Below are 23,702 nucleotides of genomic sequence, written 5' to 3'. Positions count from 1 at the left end.
GCTGCTCAGAATACAGAGAGCCTGAGAACCTGGTGGGGGAAAGCAAGAGGGATAGAGCACATGGGGTTGGCATGGTCTAAAAAGCAGCTGACACTTCATCAGCTTGCTTTTCTTGAACATCAGTAAAGACACTCTTGAAACAGGGAAGCACAAGCAGGAGCACGGAAGACATGACAGGGAAAGCAGAGTAGAGCTGAAGTGAATCGTAATTTTGTCTTCTTATTACATTAGGTTTTAATATTAAAAATACCAGAACAAGAGGTGGGAAAATGGAGGGACAACAGACCAGATACCGGGTCTGCGCAGAAAATGGGATTCTCTGAACAAGTTCCTTGCCTCAGCATAAAGTAGAACAGCAAAGAAAAGACATGCTATTTGTTTCATGGAAGGGGGTTGAAAATCCTCACAGAAGTTTTACACTTCAGAGGATAAAGACCACAATTTGTCAGAAACCCCAACCTAGAGCAGAATTTGGAGCCAAAGCAGAATACTCTGATCCACTCAGAGTTACCATATTCCAAGTACAACACACAGGCTTGAAAACCCAGTATGCTCTGAATAGTTTGCACAAGAAACTTCACTCAGGACTTGTGATGTGCAGGTTTGTCTCACGTGTTAAGTACTGTGATGTCAGGAAAGAGCAAGTTTCTCGCAGGACATGAAAGCAATGAGCAGTATTAAAGATAGATACATGAAAGCTGGGACTGTGCTGCTCTTCTGTTTGCTGACTGTGGTAGAGTAGTTCTGGCACCAGGAGAGAACTGGATCCCTGGCAGCAATCCTGCTTTCAGAGGTCACAGGAGAAAGCTGTGAGCACAAAGGATTAACAGCTTTTACAAAGACATAAAGCTTCTCTTTGTCCTCTTATTCTCCTTACAGCATCCTTCTTACCTCCACCTCAATTTCTGCTGCTTTGTTTCACTTTTCTTCCTCGATAGATGGTTTCTGAGCTGCTGCAAGGCAGACATCTCCTACAAGCAGCTTAAGGGACAGAAGGGAAATGACACAAGAGCTCTCAACAAGCAGCAGGGGCTCTAGCATTCCATTTTTATACTATTTGTGTTAGGTTTTATGATAAAAGCTCCTCTGCATGCCGATGAAGGAACACAAAGATACAATGGAAGGGGAAACCCAAATACCACCCTGCTGGGATGCTCCAAGCCCATCATATGAGTGTCACCAGCCCACCAAAGGTCCATCTTTACAGGTCAAGGAGCAGAGCAGGAAGGCAGGGAGACAAATAAGAACTCCAGGGAAGGGATACCCTGCCTGGTTGCCTCCCAGGACAGCTTTAGCTGCACTGTCCAGGCAGAAAACCCATCAAGGTGAGTCACTGGGAGCAACAATGTGGATCACCTTTCAGACTCAGGGGAAGCCACTGCTTCTCAGGGGTGTTGGACACCTTATAGGATGCTGGCAATAGTGTTCTGAAACCTCACAATCAACATTAAAACAGTCAAAGCTCTGTTGAAGATCTCCAGGAAAAAAAAAACCCAACTATGATAGAATAAAGCTGTCTTAGGGAGTCAAAACTGCAAACACCACAACAGCACAAGTCAGGATCAAGGAATAATAGCCTTTTTTGGTACAACATACAGGTATGGCAAATAGCTCAATGTTTAAGACGCTTTGTCTTAAGGCACATTTCATGAGACCCATATTAACCCAGCCTAAAATCCCAGATAAACACTCAGCTTTTAGAAGCAGAGCTGTACTTATCCGTATACTACCACCACACTATTAAAGACAGCTTTATTTGACTTCCAGAAATAATTCAAGCAGTTCATCCACCAGAGTTCTACAGACCTGTCATTAAAACAGAAGTAGTATTTGGAAACCATTTTGTTGTTGTTTTCAAGCAACCTGGAACATCAGTTTGTGATAACACATTAACATTTGCTTTCCAAACACACCAACACTGCATATTTCACCTCATAGGCAAGACTGCAAAAAGATTCAGTAAGTCTCTTCCCACCAGGTAGAGAAGTCTGCAGTAGTTCTGTGCCTTTGCTCTTTCAAATCACTGCAACACTAGCTTCCCTATGCAGCCATGCAGCTACAGCAACCTTTAACTCTCCTACCAGTCATATGAAAACAAGCCCTTAACTGGACACATGGAAAATTGCCTTTGGATACGTTGAAGTGCATCATCTCTTTAAAGATGCTGCAGGAGATCTTCACAACATGGAATTCTTATATACAATGAACAAAAAAACCTCTCAATTTTTCACAGATTTCAGGAAACAATCAGTTATAAGCAGCAACCTATGTAACCTTTGAAGGGTGAGGTGTTTTCAGAGTGCATCACATGCTTAATGCTCCTAGGTTAAGACACTACACCTATGAATGCTACTGCTAGTCCTGAATGGATTTTAAGCTACATCTCAGCAGTTATTTAAATCACTACCTAAGCACCTAAACGTGAGGATCAGGCCTACAATACTGCTGACACACAAACTCCACACCATGCAGCTAAATATTTTTCAGTATGTATTGGAAATCAATACTGTCTGCATTTCATACAGAAATATGGGACTAATCTTAAAGAAATTCCCCAACCTTGTCAGTTGATTTATATTCATTTTATTATAAAATAAATAAAAACTAAAGCATTTTTTTACAGATATATATTAAAGTCTAGTCCTGAGTCAATAGGTGCTGTCTAGAAGTTCTACAATGCCAGCTACAGAAGTCAGTTTCACAAAGATGAAAAAGCACAAGAACCTTAAGAATGCCTTCTAACCAAGGTTGTACAGAAGACTCAAAGATCAGATATTCTCATGTAGACAGGATTGTGCTTATTCACAAACTTCTTCAGTATCCGAAACCTTTTTATCTGAGCTTTGCAGCCTTGATGGGATATGTATTTAAAGTACTTGTCATCTAAGGGGAAAAACAGAAAGGCATTGTAAGTTATAGCATGATATAAGCAAATACAAAATGCAGTCATTGTTTAAATAACATGCAAGCATTTCAGGAAGTTTTCAGTAATGATTTCAATAATGAAAGGTAATAAAATAATCCAATACATTCCCATGGCAGGGGGTTGGAACTAGATGATCTTAAGGTCCTTTCCAACACAAACCATTACAGGGTTCTATGCACACTGGAGCATAATTGCAGCTTTAAATAACCTATCCTCATTTGACCCAGAAAACATTCTGCATTTATAGGACAAGGGGTGATGGGTTTAAACTGGATCAGGGAAAGTTCAGGTTAGATCTAAGGAAGAAGTTCACTACCATGAGGGTGGTGAGCCACTGGAACAGGTTGCCCAAAGAAGTGGTGAAGGCTCCATCCCTGGCAGTGTTGAAGGCCAGGTTGGACAGAGCCTTGGGCGACATGGTCTGGTGTGAGGTGTCCCTACCCATGGCAGGGGTTTGGAACTAGAATATCTTAAGGTTTTTTCCAACCCTAACCAGTCTGTGATTCTATATAACCATATGCTGCATCTTACAGAATATTTTCTTCTCTTTAATTTTTGCTCTTCACGTAGATAAGAAAGTAAAATCAACAATGTAAAGCAGCACTGATTTCTTACATGAACTTATTTTGTTGGAGAAGGAAAATAGAAGCTTGTGTTGACACCAGTAAGCATAGAAACTGCATTAAAGAAAATTACAGCTGGAACAATTAACCATCTGGAAATAAAAACTGGGGGACATTTGATAACAAATTACTGAAAGAAAAAAAAAAAAAAACAAAACAAAAAACTTCCAATAGGTGAGATCGTTTTATGAAGCCCAGAAGACAAAGTTCCAGAAAAGGTGACAAGCAAGTTGCCTATCAACCAGAAGTTCACACCAGGGAACAAACCATCATCTCCACACCATACTCTTATTCTCAGTGTAGCAGCTGCTTTTTGGCCTGATACTCCACTTGGGTTTCGCAGCACTTCAAAAGAATGCTACTAAAGAGGTCATGATCTTACCAAACTGCTGGTGGTTTTCACTCAAGACACCACCACCCCTTTCCTCCTACATTATGCCACCTCCATGGTCCTTACTGACCCCAGTGTTTGCTGAGAAACTGCCAAAGCTGTGTCCAGCAAAGCAAACCCTAACAACATTCACTCAGGAACTTGTTGTGCATGTTTGACATTGTGGTTTGAAGGTAAAACATGATAAATAGTATTGTGGCTGCTCAACAAGGACAGATAAAACAGAATTCTAAACCAGGATGCAAAATATGCCTCACTGTCAAGTATCAAACCACTCTGAATATTTTTCTCATGTTCTTCATGCTTCAAAGACAATCTTTCCTAGAAGGAAGAAACTGCATTTCTTCCAAGAAGTAGATCAGCTGCATGCCATCTGATTAGGGCTAGAACTAGACATTAGTTCTGTTCTATGCAGTGAAAAGGAAAGAACATTTAGTATTACCCTTGCCCAATAAGATTCCAGCCACCAGAGCTTTTTCATAGGAAAGGCTTTGATTTTCCTGCCAATTCCTTTTTCCCAAGTAACGGCTAAAATGGAAGGCTGGCCACCAGTCCTTTCTGGAGCTCCACTCTTGCTTGAGCCAGTCAAAATGTTTCTCAGACCTGGGAAAAGGTAAAAAAATTACAGAAAAGCCTAAATTGGGATCAAAAGATGATTAGGAGACACTGAATTTTATAATCAACTTGCTACAAGTGTCATAAGTTGCCAGCACAGGCACACAGACCTTATACTGCAGACAACCACCAAACAGAAACAACTTTATATAATCCCTGGCAGCACTAATGAGGCAGAAGGTGAACTCCAGCAATCTTCTTTAGACTTGGCAATAACACAGATTATGGTGTGAAATGAAGCCAGCCTTTACTTGTGTGCCAGTTTGTCAATATTAATGAGAAAGTTTCTTCAAGTTTGTCAACAGATTAGTAGTATGAAGGGGTTGGCTTGTTTTTAAGAAAAGGTTTGTGTTACTCTATGCATACTCAAAGACTAACTTATCCCAAATACTTATTTCAAGACTTGTTAGGCAATAAAGACCTTAAACCAAGCGTTTTGAAATAGAAACTACCTATAACAGGGAAGTGGTATTCCCATAAAATTATCAACACGTCCAGTGTATTTCAAGATCATCTGAAGTTGTCTCTTCAAAAACAAAACTGCAGGCAAAGATAGAGAATCATACTGGTTTTACTAGCTCTGTGCAACAACACTCCTAGCTGTAATTCACTAGCTTCTGGACCTTAACAGTAGACAAACTGATGATGGCACAAGGGCATGTAGAGATAGGACAAGGGGGAACGGCTTTAACCTTACAAAGAGGAGAGTGAGATGAGATCTCAGGAAGAAATTCTTTTTATGAGGGTGCTGAGGCACTGGCACAGGGTGCCCAAAGAAGCTGTGGCTGCCCCATCCCTGGCAGTGTTCAAGGCCAGGTTGGGCAGGGCTTGTAGCATCCTGCTCTAGCAGATGGTGTCCCTGCCCATGGCAGGGGGTTGGAACTGGATGGGCTTTAAGGCCCCTTCCAACTCAAATCATTCTGTGATTCTATGCTGAAGTGGACGTAGTAATAAAACAGCAAAATGGGTCAAATTAAGCTCTGAATTAATTTAATGAAAATATATAGAGCTGAAAAAAACACAACACCCTGCTCATTGGTCAGAATAAAGTTTAGATGTTGTAGGCCTTCTAGGCACAGATTGCCCAAGATGGCTTCTGAAGCCAGAGGCCATGACTGTCAGTGTTGGCAAGATACATCAATCCCCAGGCACGTTGGTTCAGCTTTTAATTACACTGGCTGCATTCTGTAACAGTTACCAGCATCACACAACACACCAGTCTCTATGGTACCAGCCATGCTCTTACTGTTGTCCAGCAATTCCCCAACCAGCTTCAAATAATGCATACACAGTAACAGAGCAGAAGGCTCAATAACTTATTCCCCCCTCCCCAAAAGAGGGACATTAGTGATGGGCAAAAAATGCTACCCAACCATCTGAGTAACTCTTCCTGCATAAACACTTAACCTGGTAAAAAAACCAACCCCAAACCTGAACTAACAGTTTTCAGCCAATCACAATAGTGGAAATTTGGAATTCTCCTCAATAATTTCTAATTTCCAATTCTTTTTCTCAATGAAAGCACACTGCAGCCAAGCACCGCCACTGAACTCAGTATGGGGCACGAGTCTGCCCATCACCAGCAGCAAGAGAAAGGCTACAGAGTGTCACTATATCAATTGCACAAACACAGAGACTTGGCACACTGGTATTAGAACATTGCATCAGAGGTACTTACATTGCAATTCGTTTCAGCTGCTTTGCCAAACAGCTCCATGCTTTTACATTCTCCTTCCAGCCTGCATAATCCAAGGCTGCAAAAATAACTTCTAGCCCCAGTCGACGTTTTTTCCTCTTCTCTAGAAAAAGATCAGGCTGAATAATAAGTTACTTACATCAGGCTAAACTAACTCATCAGTAGGCAACAAGTGAAAGTTCTCCATCCTGCCTCCTACTGTCCCTAACACTGAGGGCTCCCAACATTGCTTTCTCTCTTGCAAAAAAGAAGGAATACATCCCAGCTCTAGAGCATAACTCGTATCAGAGACACTCTGTCCCTACTCCCATCCTGCCGACTCAAAGAGGCACACACAGGACTGCTCACTTATCTCACACTGCCTTGTTTACAACAGTCACTGTTTCCAAAGCTCACTGCCCAGTGCTTCTAATCAACATGTTATTCCCACAGGAAGCAAACAGTGCCTCTGGAGCACTTCAAATCTGAGGTGCCAAAGATCAGATCTGGGAGCAATAAAACCAGGTATTTCACAGCAGTAGTTACATATCAGCAGAGTTCTTAAAACAACACTTGAGCTGTACCACAACAGGTAAAAGTAGGAAAAGTTGCATTCATCAGTATAAATTTCTTCAAAAAAATTCAGGTTGAACTCATTAGCTACGAAAAGTTGGCAAATGTGTCATGAGTGAACAGAAAAAGGGAGGTTTCAGCCAGGAGGTTGGGTTTTCCCCTCCCAAAGAAAAAAGCAGAGAAGAGAAAAATCTTCATTCAAGGACCAATCTGCTGACCTGCATACCAGGTCACAAGCAGACAGCATGGATTACAACTGATCAGCATGGAAAAAACAGTCTCCAACTGTGATGACTTTTCTACCAGCTCAAAGATAAAACTCTCTTAAAGAGGAGGAAGAGTTTGTTCTTTGATCAGCAACAATGAACTAAAGCACAGATCCATCTCATTTCCTTCAGAAGAGAAAGAAATCAATACATTGGAGATTCCAGAAAGAGAACAGGACCCTGGCAAGGTGTTGGAAATAGGTGATCTTAAGGTCCTTTCCAACCCAAACCATTCTATGATTCTATTTTTGAACTCCTGGCTGTGCCTTATGACAGTTTGCTTTGATCAACCTTTAAAATGAAAAAGGCACTTGTTTAAATAAGTTTGTAAATGCCTGCTCACACATCCAACTTATAGGTTCCTGTGATTGGAAAGTTGGGCGTTTGGGTTGGTTTTAACAAACAAAACTACTTCAAAAGGCAAAAAGGAGGCTGCAAAATAATTTCAGATTAACATAAAAGAACAAAGATATTTGAAGCCTTACTTGATTTTTGAAGCATGAGATTAAAATCTATCATCAGTTCATGAGAAGGAACAGTATCATACAAGTTCTGAAAAAGAAAACCACAAAACCCAGATGCATTATTTTAATGTGAAAACTTTTGCAGACTTCTTCCCACTCAAGAGAAGCACAGGCTCCAGTGCTCTGGGGGTTCTAGTGAGGAAAAATAAGCAACCTCGTACCTTAGTGCCTTAATATAAAGAATGAATATCTAGGTTCATCTTGCACATCTGTGCCCCTACTCTGATACAATGGATGAAATACCTTGATGACTGCATGTGACAAATACAACATGCTCAAGGAACAGCCCAAATCCATATCCAGTGTCCCCATTTTGGGAGGCAAAAGTATTTCCTTCCTAGGCCAGTTCTAGCTCCCCTGTATACTGCTCTGTGCATTTGATCACAGATCACTTCTTTGATTTGTCACTATCTTGTAGGTGATATAAGATATCACAATTCCTTATGCTAAAGTTTAAAAGTCTAAACGTTATGAAGCAGTTTTAAAAGCTTTGCCCTAACAAAAGCACCTTAGTGCCATCAAGTGGCAAAACAAGACTGCAAAACATTGTTTGTAAGAAGCTACTAAGATCAGTGAGCAAGGGCAAGGAAAGCAGGAGTTTAAAAGCAACTGTAGAAAAGCTTAATACAGGAAGACCTTGTCTGCCAACATCAGCAGACACTGACTTCTACTTTAGCTTAAGTGCACAGCTCAGTGAACAGAAGCAGAGAAACTAATTGCAATGTGTGGAAGAGCAGGCATCTAATAACTTCTTCAGCATTGCAAAGATCAAGCTGCAACAGAAATCAGTGCATGTTATATACAAACCTGCTCATACAGACTTCTGGAACCGTGTAAACACACTCTGAGCTTACTTACTGACTTTAAGAAGTTATATAATGCATCACTTAAAGGCAAAACAAAGACTTGAATTCAAAGACAGCAAAGGATATTGTTCATTATTTGCATCCCTACCACTAACTCCCCTCTAACCCTCTGTTTCCCAAAAAGAATTTAAGAGGGTAAATAACATTACAACTGAACCAAACTCTCAGACCAGCATGCAACAGGAGTGACCATGGACTGCATCTACTATAGAACATATACCTTCAGTGCAGATATGAGTGATTTCTTTGATTCACCTTGTCTCTTCAGGAACTGATAGAGGTAAACATGAGCATTGGGATTAGCAGGAAACTTGGAGTTGTAGGCATAGTCATGTAATACTTGGCAGGCTTCATTATGGTCTCCGTAGAACTCCAACAACTAAGGGAAGTTAAGTCTATTGTTAGTTTACCACATATTAGCAATCAAACTCTCATAACACATTTTGGGCTGCCACAGAACAATCCAATAGCACGGCCTGGATTTAAGAGTGCAGCATATTAGGTAAGAATATGAGTAGTGTATTTTCATTTTACTTGCTACTCTCATCCCACATGGATGGAAATTCACACATAGAAGCTGCTACAGGAGAAAATTCCTTGAGCACGTACTTAATTGTCAAAGAATTACCAGCACTTGCTCACTGGAAATACACTGAAGTAGCCACATCTTTAAAGAATGCTCAGTGAGAGAACTTGGCAGCACTGAGCAAAATCCTGTAAGGTGTGCTTAGAGCAGTCAGCACTTACCAACATTTACAAGGAGTAAATAATTTCAAAGATAATTCAAGATTAACTTTATTTCTTAATTACAAATTCTAAGCAGTTATTTTCTATCCTAGCATCACAAAACCAAAATATGCAAGCTGTCTAGCTATTTCTTTTTCTTGGCAATGCACAGATAGTCCTTTCTGTACACTGTACAGGCTCTGCAGTTCTACCAGGAGTAAACTGTGCTCTAAATCAAAGCCAGTAAGATACATGTACACATTTGGTGTCATCCACACACATCTTTATAAAAGTTAGGCAAGGAAACACAAAAGGAAGGTAAGTGTAAAACATGCCCTTACATCCACATAGCATTTCACAAATTGATCCCAGACTCCAGGTATTTTAATAATCTCCTTTAAGTTCACTGCTGCGTTCCGAAAGCAACTGTGCATTTCCTGTTCAACAGACAAGTTTTCAAATCCATCCTCACCTACCAAAACATGGAAGAATGCCACCATTAGCTCTGCTAATCCAAAGGGACCTTGAAGTGGTGCACTTAAGATCATGACATTTTGCTAAGCAAGGACTACAGTCAGCTTTTAAGAAGAGAGGCCACAGTTTCCTCAGTACTGAAGCAAGAAATTGTCACTGCTCTCCATTCAAATTTATTATCACCCAATTTCAACTTATGGGACATGACAGGTAGTATCTGAAGACAAGATGCTACCAGCACAAGGTCAATAAACCAAATCCAGTACTTAGTTTTCACAGAAACAAGTAGAGATCCAGGTAACTGATAACACACAGTCAGCAGGTATATGCAGAATTAGATGCCACACACAAGTAGCAACTCACATGCCTTTAAGAAACTGAAATTCAAACACAAGTTATGGGGGTTCTTTCCTAGCACTCAAAATTCTAGCAGCAGTCAAGCGCTTACACACTTATTAAGCCACTGCTGTAAGTAAATACATTCCTTTGATCATTACTTCGGGTGATGGTGGTTGGATATAAGAAATGTGATTCAGTGGGGGAAAGAAAATGCTTCAGAGCAGCATTTCAGGACATTTCAGGAAAGTGCAGGTCTTTGTGCCATTTCAGCACCACCATTTATGATACAGGATTATTTACCATCCAATTCTGAAGTCTAGTAAAGGAAAAGGTATTGCAAGCTATAGTGTCTGCATATGCAAGCAAGTTTACAGCTCAAAGCAATAACACTTACCATGCTCTAATAAGATGTTCTTCTGCTTAGACCACTTGTAGTAGTCCAACAGTCCCCTGTAAGCCTGAATCAGTTTCATTTCTTTATCCTGAATGACTGTTTGTTCTCCATACCTCCAGCTTTCTGCCAGGGACAGGTTTTGGTAAGCTTCATCTATGAATCCATTACAAAGGAGGTGAAAGGCATGCTCTAGGCAAACCTGCAATTCAAACAGACACAGCATTTCACAGCACAAATGCAATTCTCAGCAATACAGCAAAGATTTACACAGCTGTGCAGGGAAAGGTGAGACTCATTACTGACATGCATATAAACTATTGCAAACATGGGCAGTAAAGTATTTTAATTAGAAAAGCATTCTACACTTTTTATCCAAACATTATCTTTATAAGGAATTTTGGAGAAAAATGCAGGAATAGGAGAATACAAGTGTCACTGGGGGCAGGGAAATGAGCCAAGAACCTACGTAATGCTTCCTGTCTGAAGATGTTGGAGAAACATTAGTAATTAAAGGCATATTTTATATACAGATAATTTCTGCTTCATAGATTAAGATCCATGAGGCGGTAGATAATGACACTTGGCAAGGCAGCAGAAAGCAGTTGCCTCTAAAACCTACTTGTTGCTAACAAGTGCTGTACCTATTTAAGATGGCCCAGAAATTACTTGAGGGAATCCAGTTACCTTTGCTGATCTTCCATGTGGTTACCCAACTGCAGAACACCTGAAAGAGGGGTGTCCTACCACCCTATCATGCTCATTCGGCACTGGATATAAGTCTAAACCTCTAGTTAACTCTAATAAACTCTAGCACAGAGCTTCAGTTGAAGCTCTTGAACAAATACGATAGAATGAAAGACAGAAGATTCATCCCAAGCAAGAAACAGTCAAGGAAACCAAAACAATACAGGTTTGAAGGCACCACCACACGGTGTCACCCGTGGGTGACACAGGCTCCACAGTATAAGGCCTATTGTTTTGTACACAGATTAGCTACTTGAAAAGTTAATGGGTAACAAAAGCAAAAATTAAGCATAGCTGTTTAGTCAGCATCACAATGACCAAATTAAGGACAAGAAGCTAAGCTTACCAAGTATTAAAGTATAATTTGATGTTACTGGGGCACACATGAAAGAATTTAACTGTTTCAAATTCAAAGATTAAAGGATCTAGGCACTTCTAACGACTGACAATACACATCTGTGATCAAACACACAGACCAAATGAAATACAGTTAGGTACAGAATAACCCTTAAAATATCATACAATTGGTAACTCAAATGTGTTATCTTTTGGTTTTGATGCTATTGTCAGCAATATATTTCAAAAGAGAGATTCAGAAACTAATACTCAATTAAGTGACCAGCTAAACGTGGAAAATCAACATGCCTGTATTAACTACACTCACCTTCAAATACCTTTTTACTCCTAAAACCTTCATCTGTTCCATGAAAGAGTTGAACTCTTTCATGCTGCTATTGGAATGATGGCACAAAATTTCAGTTCCTATTCTCCAAATCATCTATGAATGAGAAGAGAGATTCAGAAACAATCTTGGTACAAAACTGGCAAGTCACCACATACACAGTGTTATCAAATTTATAGTTACTGTAGCACACAAAAAAGATGCGCATTTGAATTGCAAATAAAAAATACTAAGTATTATCTACTGCTATAGTAACCTACATACTCACCAGTAGGACTTTTACAGTCATTCAGAGGGCGCTTCACAGTTGCTCATTACAAATGCAGCTCTCCAGCAAAGCTTATGAGAACTGCAGCTGTCAGAAGGTTCCCCTGCTGTTACTAAGGAAGTTATATTTTCTTTTGATATGATTCCACTGAGACATGAGGTATACATAACTCTCTGAACTTAGTAATAAAGATTATTTCCAATTAGATGTAATTTCCCATCCACATGCATTTGTATTTTTAAGGTCTGCCTAGACAATGTAACCAAATATTACAGCAGATTAGCCATATTCAAGTACTCAGTCTGTTTAAGGCTCTGATCCCTTTCCTCCTGCTCTTATCTCAGTATCTGCCACCTGTTTTGCAAGTACTGTAGGAGCTGGTAAAGTCCTAAATAAGCCACTAACTTTCCAACAGATTCTGTCTGATGGCATGCCAATGGCAAACACATTTACTGCTTTTCTGGTTCAGAGGACTCCTTTAAAATGACTTCTCACAGATATGCTCCTGATGGAGGTAACTTATATCAAGCGAAGTCAGGATTTTTTTCCCCTCTGTCAGAAAAGACATCAGACAGCACTGCAGATTCTTAGCACACCTAAAAGTGAGACCTCAGAACTCCAGCTCGACTGGTTAATCTCACAGCAGAAGCAGGCCTGTGCAGAGGCAGACTTGTGGGGAGTTGACAGCATGGTGCCTGGAACACTACTGGGGATGAGGGCTGGAGGACTTTCTGCAGCCTGCCATCCACAAGTTTCTACATCAGCACCTGAATAATTGCTTATTTGGGTTTGGAAGCTTCTATTTTTTTTTTTTTTTATTTTATTTTATTTTTTTTTAAGAAAATAGCTTAGTTTATAAAAGTTGCCCAACTTTTCTGGCTTTATTTCTAATACTTTTTAAAACAGAAAAAAAATGAGCCTGAGATTAGCTAATTCAGATAAATGTTAGTCCTGAAGTATTACAGAAGATTCTTGCAAGTATTTCTCCAACTGCAAAAGAAATCTGGTAAGGACATTGGCTTACCTCTGATGGACCCATGTATTCTGTGGAATAGTCTTTCTCTAGTGACTCAATATAGGAGGTCAGAAACTCTGCAGCCCTTTTCCATTGCTTCTGTAGCATGGCATCCTGAATGTAACTTAAACACACTTTCTTGCTCTTCTTGAAGTTTAACTTGTGTTCATGAGAAGATGCTAAACAAACAAACAAATCAATCAAGTCCACAACTATCACAGCCCTTATTCAGATAACAATGCACCTATCATTTCAGTCTCCCTCTTGTACCATTTTTCTCAGCCACTACAGAAAGTGAACTTCAGCTACCTGGCTTTTGAATTAAGGACACCTACTAATCTCCAGGGGCAGCACAATTACGGTTAGAGCTGAAAATATAATATGAAAAGGCATTTTCCATGAGCAGCACACAGCTGCAGACACTTGAAACAGTGAAGAGCCAAATATTATACACTATTGCCCTACCACAGAAGACCATGATGGTTTGATAACGTCACAGCAGTTTGTTTTATTTTGGGGACCACTCTCTTCTGTTACTAATCTTGATCTAAATGTGCTGAAGATTTGCATGCACACATACAAACAGGCTACTCCAGTACCAAAGGCTAAGCAGCTCCCACTACATAAATGCAGAGAATTATTCTCATTTGAGTTCAAGGCTGGAAAGAAACCACTTGACCTTTTTACACAGATACTGGTTCAAATGTGTGTTATAGCACAAAACTGAAACCTCTTTTCACATCTGTATGCCATGGTCCAACGTGCCCCCTACAGTGCTCAAGCCTTAAGAGCGTTCAGCAAAGGCCATGCAAGGCTCACTGAATCACCTAGATGCTATAGGCAAAGGATAACTTAAACACTGGTTTGGAGTAGTTTTATTGCAGTGCATTCTACAAAACTACCTGTAACCAACCTACCTACAAGTTTAGTCTTCATACCTATTTCTAACCTCAAAAGTTTCATAGCGCTAAGAAAATAAACCCGACGGTAAATACCATAAGATTAAATACAAGGAGCATGGCTACTACAGGTAAGTCAGAATCCCAGACTGGTTTGGGTTGGAAGGGACCTTAAAGCTCATCCAGTTCCAACCTCCTGCCACGGGCAGGGACACCGTCCTCCAAACCAGGCTGCGTCAAGCCCCGTCCAATCTGGCTTTGAATGCCTCCTTAGTAGCAAGTTGCTGAGAAGTGACACGATGTGGATAGGATTGAAGTAAAGCTTCACTACAAAGCCATTTTGAAACACCTTCTCCAAAGGCTTTGCAGCCACAAAGCTCCTGTCATCAGCCACCTCATCAGCCCTTACTTTACTAGTAGCGTTCATGCCGCCTCCAAGCATCTCGCACCGGGCACCCCAACCCCTTCCTCAGCAGCAGACCGATGGGTAGCGCGAAGGGCGGGGAGCAGGTCAACCACAGCGGAGCGCTCCTCCCTCAGAGCCGAAGCAGGGCGGGAAGAAGATGGGGAGCCCCGGCAGTGCGGGGGCAAGCGGGAGCCGTCGGGGCCGCACTTACCCGGCTGGTCGAAGTGCGGCGACAGGAAGGGCAGCTGCAGAGGCGGCAGCAGGGCTCTCCTGGCAGGCATGGCAGGACTTTTCACCACCCCATCCTCCTGCAGGAGGCCGTTCACCTTTGAGGCAGCGGCCATCTTTGACCCGGGTATCAGACCTCGCCACCGGGGAAGCCGCCGGCTATCCTGAGCTATCACAGCCGAGCACCAACAGCCAGCCAACCCCTAACAGAGCTCGGCTTAACAGCGCCCACCCCGCACAAGCTGGTAGGAGGAGCTCTCAGGAGGCGCATGCGGCCTTGTGTAGGCGCGCCCCTGCTATAAAACGAAGGGGGAGGGAAACGGGCAACGTCGCCGCTATGAAGGAAGAGGAACGTCTCTGCAGGCGCCTGCGCGGCGGAGGGAGGGGGTGACGTGAGCGCGAAGGGGTCGAATGGCGGGCTGGGCCGCTGTAGTAGCTCTGGTCGAGTCACGCTGGGCCGGGCGGTGCTGCCGCTCCGCCTCTCCGTATTTGGTTTCTGCCTCAGTAAAGGCGGCGTTCGCCTTCCGTGCAGGCCGTGGGGGGGCCGCTGGTGTGCACAGGCTGATGGGGGTGCTCTCAGGGTCGGTGTGACCCGAGCGGCTGGTGAAGCTGGGCGCACTTTGGTCTGTAGTAAATTGATGGTGCGCATGGCTTTGTCCGCACCCGGCTGGAGCGGGGCTGAGGGTGGTGAGGAGGATGCAAGCTCTCGAAGGATAAGAGTGTCAGAGCGGAGGGGCTGGAGCTCTCCAAGCCGAGGACGCACAGCGGGGAGCTAGCTCCTCTGCCGCTGGTGTAGACGAGATTCGCTGGCACTGCTCCGCGTGTGGAATGGGAAGTGGTAGCGAAGGGTGAGGCAGGAGGAATCAGAAGCATGGGAGGCTTATCTGCGTGTGCTCACTAGTGAGGCAGAGCTGCTTAATTCTACAGGTAGCATGATCAGAGGGTTACTACAGCTGTGAGTAATGCAGTGGTCACTGAAAGTAGTAGTTAACCAGATCCTGTGATCATTCTTCCCATTAGCTGGGTTGGTACTTTTCGTTTGTGACTTAAAACATCATGTTAACAGAAGGAAAGGATTCTGAACCAAAATCTTGTGCATTGCAGAACAACAATATTGCCTGTCCTCCCACTTGGATCCTGGAAATCTGCCTCAACCACAGAATCTGTTTTGTACCAAACTGTACTGAACATGTTTCTTTAAATCACTTTTGGCAACTGACTTAGCCATGGAGTGCTTTGGTGTGTGTGAAGTCCAGGGTCTGGAGCAAGAGTTTACAATTGGGTTTGGTTTTTTGTTTTGGTTTTTTTTTTTTTTCAGAATGGCTCTGCTGTGTGAGGGTGAGTAAATAATAAACTGGCTCAGATTAAAGGTTCATGTAATCCACTGTCCTGGTTCAACTGTAATCGATAATGAGTGTCAGGGGAATAGTACAAGGCAGAACAGTTCTTTGTAGCATCTAAACGCTTAACCTCAGTATCATACTTTAATATGACATTTAATAATTCTATGTGAGGATACTGGAAGTCTCCCTTTTTGTTTTGTTACTAATCCTGTGTTCTTCTAGTATATGATGAGTTCATAACTATTCTACATTATTAATTGAATGTTAACTTAGTCAACTTGATGATAAACTGTTATATGTCACCACTTCTCTAACAGCATCATCTTCCTTATCTGTCCTTTATAATTTTGTACCCCATGAGTGTCTCATTGATCAGTGGTGTTCCCCAAGTGTGGTGTCAATTCCTGCATTTCTGACTTTTTGTTAGGTCAGTGCCTTGATCTCACTGATACCCAGCTCACCCCACTTTATTTTTGTAAAGCCCTCGTGTTTTCTCAGAAGCACATTTACATTTGCCTTGTTATTTTTATCTTCCTATAGCATGCATGAGTGAGAGTCTTTGCTGATTCTTAGGTAAACTTAGCCAAGTGATGGTGCTAATGGATGTCAGTTTCTTTAGTAGATAGGAGAGGTGGGAGAACAGTTTTGTAACTGTAGACACACATGAAACATTGATTCCTCATGTGCAGCAGGACTACTCTCATACTTGAATACACCTGTTTCCAAGATTGGAGTTGAAGACTGAAGAACATTTTGTCTGAAACTCCTAAATTGAACTAAGCAAGTATTTCTCTTCTATGTCACACCCTGCGAAAGCTAGGTTAGTAAGTGGGTATATTATTATTATGAAACGCTTGAATTGTAGGGGATGCTGGACAGTTGCAGTGGTAAACTCATGTATATGTATTGACTGCAAGCTACTTGTTATTGCACAATAAAGGCAGTGACTTATGCAAGAACTATGTGATCTTATATCTCTTCACATCTCCCTTTCTTGCCTTCATCTTTATGACCATAGACACTGTTACTTTTTATCTTGGTCTTTTAATAAACATAATCTGGATAACATACTAATAGGAGTGGGCTGTAGGAAACGGTGGGATGTCCAAGGTCCATGGGTTGGTGAGGTACAAGAGCTGTTCATTGCAGCGCTGAGAAAGATACCTGTTCCTACCTTGATGCTTTTTCATCATATGATTAAAATGAAGCCCTCTAGATGGGGGTTGAAATGAAATGCTTATGTATATTTCAGAGGTTATGTAGCAGTAACTAACTTTGGATCTTGGGCCCTGTACAATTGGGATGTGGAAGTGAGAGTATGTAGCACAGAAATCAATAATCACAAGAACACAAGCAGTGCCTCTAATGCAATTAGCAGTGGTTGATCACTAACTCTTGTGATAGATCATTAAAAGGGCTCTTTAAAACAAAACCTGAGCTGTCTGCAGTTGTCCTTTGACATGCATGAAAAAGCAGGATCCTTCACCTTGACTATCCGTTCTGCCAAGTGACTGTTGGTTTTGGGAGCAGCTTCAGCGTTTGCCCTTTGAAGGGTGGAAAAGTTAAATTTTGGCCATTTGATAAACCATCAGGAAGGCTCCTATGTTACCTATCCTTTCTTGGCTGCACCTTCTATTCGCTTTGTCTGGTCAGTGCCTGTGCTGCATAAATAACATGGGTCTGAAAAAGAGAACAGAGAAGTTTTGTCTGGTTTTCTCCTGTGTGTGACCATTTTCTCCCATTTCAGATCTCTAAAGCAATATAGGTAAGGTGGGTGTGGAGAAGAGGTAACTATAAGTGCAGTCATGCTTGGAAGGAGCAGTTCATTTGCTTTGCAAACATTAAAACAGCAGCAAGTGGGAGCTGACGGTTCAGCAGAGCAAGAGCAAGCCTGTTGGACGCTGGGTTTCCTTAGTTGGGTGTGCAGCCCTTCGTTTGCCTCTGCTTTCCTTGGTGCTCGGCAGGTGAGTGAGGCTGTAACACCCACCTTACTACTGGTTTACCTGGGCATGGCGGGAAGAGATGACATCTTGCTTGGTAGCATCCGTCCTTTCACAGGGAGATCTGAACTTCTTGGCGTGGCAGCGGGAGCGCAGCAAGGTGGGTGTTTGGGTCTGTATCATCCTCACCCTTGCGTGTGGTGAGGGGTGTGCAATGACACCTTTGCTGCACCGCTGGGCTGTTCTTGTTGCTCCAGCGACTCTCTGCTGGAGAAAGCCGACATGAAAGAGCAAGAGCGAGGGGCAGGGCCTTTCTCCCCACCCCTCCGGGCGGGGACAGCCCCTCTGCTGGATCAGAGCTGGGCGCAGGCGGCAAGGGGTCCGGTCTCCGCCGGGAGGGAGGGGAGAGGGGAGGGTCCGTGCGCTGCCCTCCTCCCTCCGCGGCGGCGGGGCCGGCTTTGGCCCGTCCCTCCCCCGCCACATCGCCCTCCCGCCGGCGCTGCTGACGTGTCTGCTCCCTCCCCACCGCCGGCGCCCGCCAACATGGCTGCAGCCGCGCCGCCGGACCCCCGGCTGCTGCTCGCCCTGCTGCTGCTCCTGCCTTACACCGCCGCCGCTGGGCCCGGCCTGGGCCGCCGCTTCGCCGAGCGCAAGCGCTGCGCTGACCCCGAGTGCAGCAGTGAGTGGGGACAGCGAGGCCGCGCCGCCGCCGGGGAGGGCTGAGGGGTATCCCGGGGAGGGCGGAGACCCCGGCCGAAGTGCGGATAACACCTGCCCGATCCCCGGCGCTCGGCCCGGGCCCCGCCGCCGGGAAGCTGTTACGGGAATCGATGCAGACGCCGCATGCTTCGTGGAGGCGCTTCCCAAAGCTCCCCCCCCTCCGCCCCGGCTTTGGCACGGAAATTGGGGAGAATCGGGGAAATGGAAAGACGCCTCGTCCCTCTCTCTCCTTCCGACCAAGTTTTCAGATCCCCGCAGCTCCTTCGGGCTTTTTATTCTTCTTCCTGCAGAACCCTTTTGTAATAAACCCGCTCTGTGGGTGGTGGTTATGCGTTTCAGGGGTCATTTCAGGGCTGATTCTCTAGGACACCGATGCCATCTTTCAGCCCGTTTAATTTAATATTAATAATTAGCTTCATAATGTGCTTCTGCAATGTAATCTTCAAGTACTTTGTCAAACACTTGTCTTGATCAGTGAGTTTGCCTTATTTTTTGAATAACCTCTTGTTTTTAATAATCTTCTGGTTTAGTTATACTTTCTTATCTCTTCACCTAATCTGGAAAATAGGAAAACACTGCGTGTGGGGAGATCTGGTTTTCTGCCACTTGGCAAAGACCCTTTTCACTAAATGGTTTTATTATTGTTGTTATTTTGAAGTAATACTGTTCTTTTTCGCATTCTTATGCAGTGTTAATGTGCCGAGGGAAGGCAGTGCAGGATTTTAAAGGTCCAGATTGTCGCTTTGTAAATTTTAAGAAGGGAGAAGCGGTTTATGTATATTACAAACTCATAGGAGAATCAACCGAGCTTTGGGCTGGAAGTGTAAGTACTGTAAAGCATTTGTTCTACTTGCTCTCCTTGGTGTTTTCTGGTCATCTTCTTTTCCTTCCTTTTGCCTTGTAGGGAAATGCGTAAGGTTTTGAGCATAGCTAAATAGCATAATGAATGCCATTTTGTCTTGAGACCTGTGTGAAATGGGATGTGGTTTGATCAAACCTAAAACACTAAGTGCTGTGGAAAATGGGCAATGCTAATGTGTGCTAAAAACTGTTAGAAAACTGCCTTTGTGCTGAAAACCTCCCATTGCAGCACTGTAAGCGTTGGTCCATGAGCCTGCCTGGAAGCTGAGCCTCACTTCCCTTGTGTTTACCCGTGACATGGTCTCATCCTCTGCTCTGTAATCCTGCTAAAGATTGTTCCATGTATATGTTTTAATTGTGCTTCTCTTCTTAGTATCGAGCTGCTGTCTTCCGCTTTTTGTCTGAGCTAGAAGCAGAGTTGGAGGAAAAAGCAATGAAACTAAAAAGAATGGAGGAAAAAGCAATGAAACTAAAAAGAATGAAGGAAAATTTGGGTTTAAAAAGGGTTATCTCTCAGCTGTGTTGTAGAAGCTTGCAGAGTTGTGGCCTTGTCTGAGTTTTTGTCTCGTTTGGGCAATGAGAGACTGCTACTAATGGGAAAGGAGGGTCTCCATCCTTGCAGTTATTTCATAGAAAACTCCTCTTACCTTTCATGATAAGGACCTTGTTTGCCTGACAGAAGTAGAACTGAGATTCCCTGGAGAAAGAGAAGTTTTTGTGGATTTCCCCTGAAAATGCTCAGTCTGGAGGTTGCTTAGACCTAGTCCCTGTTGACCCCTCTCCATGCTTCCCCAACATACCTTTTTGTATTAGAATCATTTGCATCAAACCTGCTTTCTTACTCTGGGCTTCTACAGGGGGTAGACAGTTGCCCACAACTGGGCTGCTCAAAGCCACACCAGGGTGTTGACTGTGGGACTAGTGGTTTAGTGAAAAGCAGGATGTATCACTTTCTCCAACCTGTTCAGGCTGGGTGTGGACAGCCAAGCTCTCAGCAGGAGATGGATCCTATTAGAATGGTACAGAAGAGAGCCGAAAACTGCAGCACATGGTTAAAGAAGGAATTATAATTGTATCATGCTGGTAATTCCCTTCTGACATGAACTGTACCATAAATAATCTGGTTAATTAGCCAGTGCAGGTTTCCAGGGCTGCCAGTTCTTGAGACACGGAGTAGCAGCACGGGCCAATTTTGCATCTTCTAACAAGGTGTAATAGAGGCTGCAAGATCAGACAGCAGCGTTTAGGTAATTGCTGAGTTAATATTCACTCTTAACTCTTCACTGATAGAGAAGCTCATGCAACTATTAGGTGTGTCTCCAAGTTAAAAGGATGTTTGCTTTGAGTTGAAAAAGTAAAAGCTGAAGTTGCAGAATTGCCAAACTCTGTTTGTTGTTGGTTTTTAATTGCGTTACAGTGTTTTCTGTGTTCTTTTTAGGGCGGTGATGACAGACTGTTTCCTTTCAGTTGGTGACTATAATGTATTTCTTTTTTCCCTGGTTTGATTGACTACTTCTGTGTTAATCAATAATGCTGCAACAACCAGTGTGCAAACGCTGCAGCAGGGTCAGAGGTGCTTTCCCTGGCATGTGTGACCCTGTCTCTGACTTGCAGATAGTGCTGCGGTCTCTCTCGTGCAGCGTGACTTCCCATGCCACAATTGGCCAGGCAACTTGATTTATGCAGACCAGGCGTGCTGCGGCGAGCAGCCTTGGAGCTGGGGGAGGCTGCTGCTTGCTAATTAAAACCAGGTTACTGGTGAGGTCTGTGATCAGACAGATCACAGTGGAAGGCATGTTACCTTCTGGCACAGCACTTTTTGTGTTCATGCGTGTCATTTGATCCCATGCATCTGCCCTGCTGTTTTTTCCCTTTTCCCAAAGTTTTAGGGAAAAGTATTAGGAAAGTATTTTAGTAGAAAGTATGAGATCAAGGGATAACTGGTATTCTCATCTTCAGATGGGGGCAGAGGCTAGGGGAATATGTTTGAGAAACTTCAACTACTGCAGCCTGGGGCTTATTTCAAACAAGCTGGAAATACAGACTAATCTTGAAATCGATTTTGAGGAGCAATGAGAAATACAGTAGAATTTCGGACCTGAAGGGGGTTAATATCATAAGAAAGGAGCCTTTTGCCAAGGCTGAAAGAATCTATAGCAGTTGGGTGTGTGATTTATTTGCCTTTCCTTTTCTAATTCACTCCACCCTTCCCAAGCCATTGTTGAGTATTTTATGATCCCAGTCTTGTACACTTCATTGCTTGTGGAACTCCCATTGAGCTCAGTGAGCATTTAGCATGTGAAAAACCTCTGGAACCCAGCTATAATATCTACTCTATACATTATATGGCGTGTAGTTTTAGCAGAGCTGGCTAAACCTCATTAATAAAGCAAAGCCAAGTGCTTGGTCAGTATTCTCTGACCATTATTTAACAGTGATTTTATGCTATGAATTTCATGGATACTTCAGTTCCAGGAAAATACTTGATTTTATTTTTTTTACCCCAGATTGAAAAGTGAAGAACATTGGGTACTCTCATTGTCCAGTGCACTGCGTCCTGCTCTAAAATTAGTCTCCTCTTCAGCGTCCCACTCTCATTGCTTATACCATCAATTTGTGTTATGTAGACTTGCCTCACATGCCTTTCTCCTGCACTCTGCCCTCATCTTTAGCAGGGTCCAGAACTCCAAAACTATTTCAGATAATTCCGAGTAAACCCTGCTGCTTTGTAAGAAAATGCTTCAGCAGTTATGGCAGCCATAAGATAAAATAACAATCTTCTGCAAAGGGCTGATCTTTATCCCTTTAATTCAAGCTTGAGAAAACTGTCTGGCTTTGCATTACAAGAAGTGGACTTGGCTGCAGATTGTGGCTTTTTTGGAGTAGTTTTTGTTTTCATATCTTACACATAAGGTAATAAGAAGGAAGTCAAAGGACAAGTTTAGGGGAAAATGGGAAGACAGGATATGTCTGGAGGACCCAGAGGATGAGGGATTTTTTTTCCTATTGTTTCTGGTTTTCTTAGCAACTCAGGAGTTCAGCAAGGGTAGATCAACCCAACTCTTCTTTCACCAATGTTCTGCAATTTGAGGTACCCATGATGCCTGTGATTTAGGGATGTGGGCTGTAAGCTTAAAAACATTTGAACATCTTCTTTCCCAGCTGTCTGTTTTCTGTCTCTGAGGTAGGTGGTGTGAGGGTCTGGCTTCTTGGTGGTGGTCAGTGAATGTGCTCTTACCTGTGGGCACTGGTGGGGATGGGTGCTGTTTGCACAGCTACGTGGTTCATCCACCCAGAGCATTTTAGCTGGGAATAGAGTGGAAATGAGGGATGCACTTTGTTTTTGCCTTATTTACTTGGCATTCATAATGCCTTTCCTCTATCATGTCTATAGTGAATGAAGAATGTTTCCTTTATTTGCACAATGAGGCATTTTCTCCCTTACAAGAGAGGACTTGTAAGGAGAGGATCAGATGAGATTTTGGGCATGCAGGTCCCGTATGGCTCATAAACCACATAAGTGGCAAACTGGGTCACTGCAGAGGACTAGTATGGTCAGCAGCTTGGATTATGCTAAATGAGTTTCAAATTGTGGTGCCTAATTATAATGGTAGTCACGGAGATTAGGGCATAAGGAGACAACTTGGAATCTTTTGCCTTTGTTTGCGGAAAGATCATTTAAAACTGGAATAGAAGTTTGTAGAGAGAAACAGGCCAATTTAGTATAGAAGTATAGTATACCCCACAGGGACAAGCGCTTGATTTGGCTAGTCTAGTTTAACTTCCCATTCCCAGCAATTCCGAGTAATAACCCCACGTTCTGTCTTTGCCAGATGGCAATAGATTGATTTATTTATTTGTTTTCCCAATATATGTGTAACTACAGAGATATCAATTATGGAAGGTTGATATCTCAAGATTTGAATGAGAAGTAGTTAAGAAAGGAAGCCCTTTAATGTATTAGTGCTTACTTTGCTTGCATAACAAAACCCCAAAAGTTTTAATACATGTTATTTACTGGGTATAATTTCCCTCCTTATTTTTTCTGTTATGCCATTGTAAATCCAGAAAACTTCATCTCAGGTTAACCTATTTCAGTGATACCAGTGTAACAAAGCATATATTGATACATCCCTGATTGTTGTGACATGAGTGGTTTCCTTTTGAATCTGGTCTTCTACTGAGTGCTCTTACTGAAGAAGAG

General features: G+C 42.8%; 2 protein-coding genes across 9 annotated transcripts in view; one reads left to right on the top strand and one right to left on the bottom strand.

The window, feature by feature from the left end:
- Window positions 1-1,715: 1,715 nt before the first annotated feature.
- TAF1A (TATA-box binding protein associated factor, RNA polymerase I subunit A) lies at window positions 1,716-14,813 on the bottom strand (the record flags this gene model as incomplete). The annotated part of the gene is given in 12 exon segments (XM_080615011.1): window positions 1,716-1,863; window positions 2,744-2,764; window positions 2,766-2,883; window positions 4,383-4,543; window positions 6,234-6,354; window positions 7,555-7,621; window positions 8,680-8,838; window positions 9,527-9,657; window positions 10,393-10,591; window positions 11,801-11,914; window positions 13,111-13,280; window positions 14,618-14,813. Coding segments are annotated over 12 exon segments (1,542 nt in total). The 5' UTR covers window positions 14,751-14,813.
- A 154-nt stretch (window positions 14,814-14,967) lies between these two features.
- MIA3 (MIA SH3 domain ER export factor 3) overlaps window positions 14,968-23,702 on the top strand; it is a 38,494-nt gene continuing 29,759 nt past the window's right edge. For 4 of the 8 annotated variants that reach the window (XR_013956750.1, XM_080617041.1, XM_080617039.1 and 1 more), the window contains exons 1-2: window positions 18,093-18,596; window positions 19,327-19,460. Coding sequence is in view for 7 of the 8 variants with exons in the window: in XM_080617041.1 (XP_080473167.1) it covers window positions 18,200-18,596; window positions 19,327-19,460 (531 nt within the window). In the remaining variant the exon portion in view is untranslated. The other 4 variants (XM_080617035.1, XM_080617036.1, XM_080617040.1 and 1 more) reach the window with 3 other exon arrangements.

The sequence above is a fragment of the Psittacula echo genome, assembly GCF_963264785.1.
Source record: "Psittacula echo genome assembly, chromosome: 4".
NCBI lineage: Eukaryota > Metazoa > Chordata > Aves > Psittaciformes > Psittacidae > Psittacula > Psittacula echo.
Note: the sequence above shows the minus strand (reverse complement) of the source record. Positions and strands in the feature narration are given on the sequence as shown.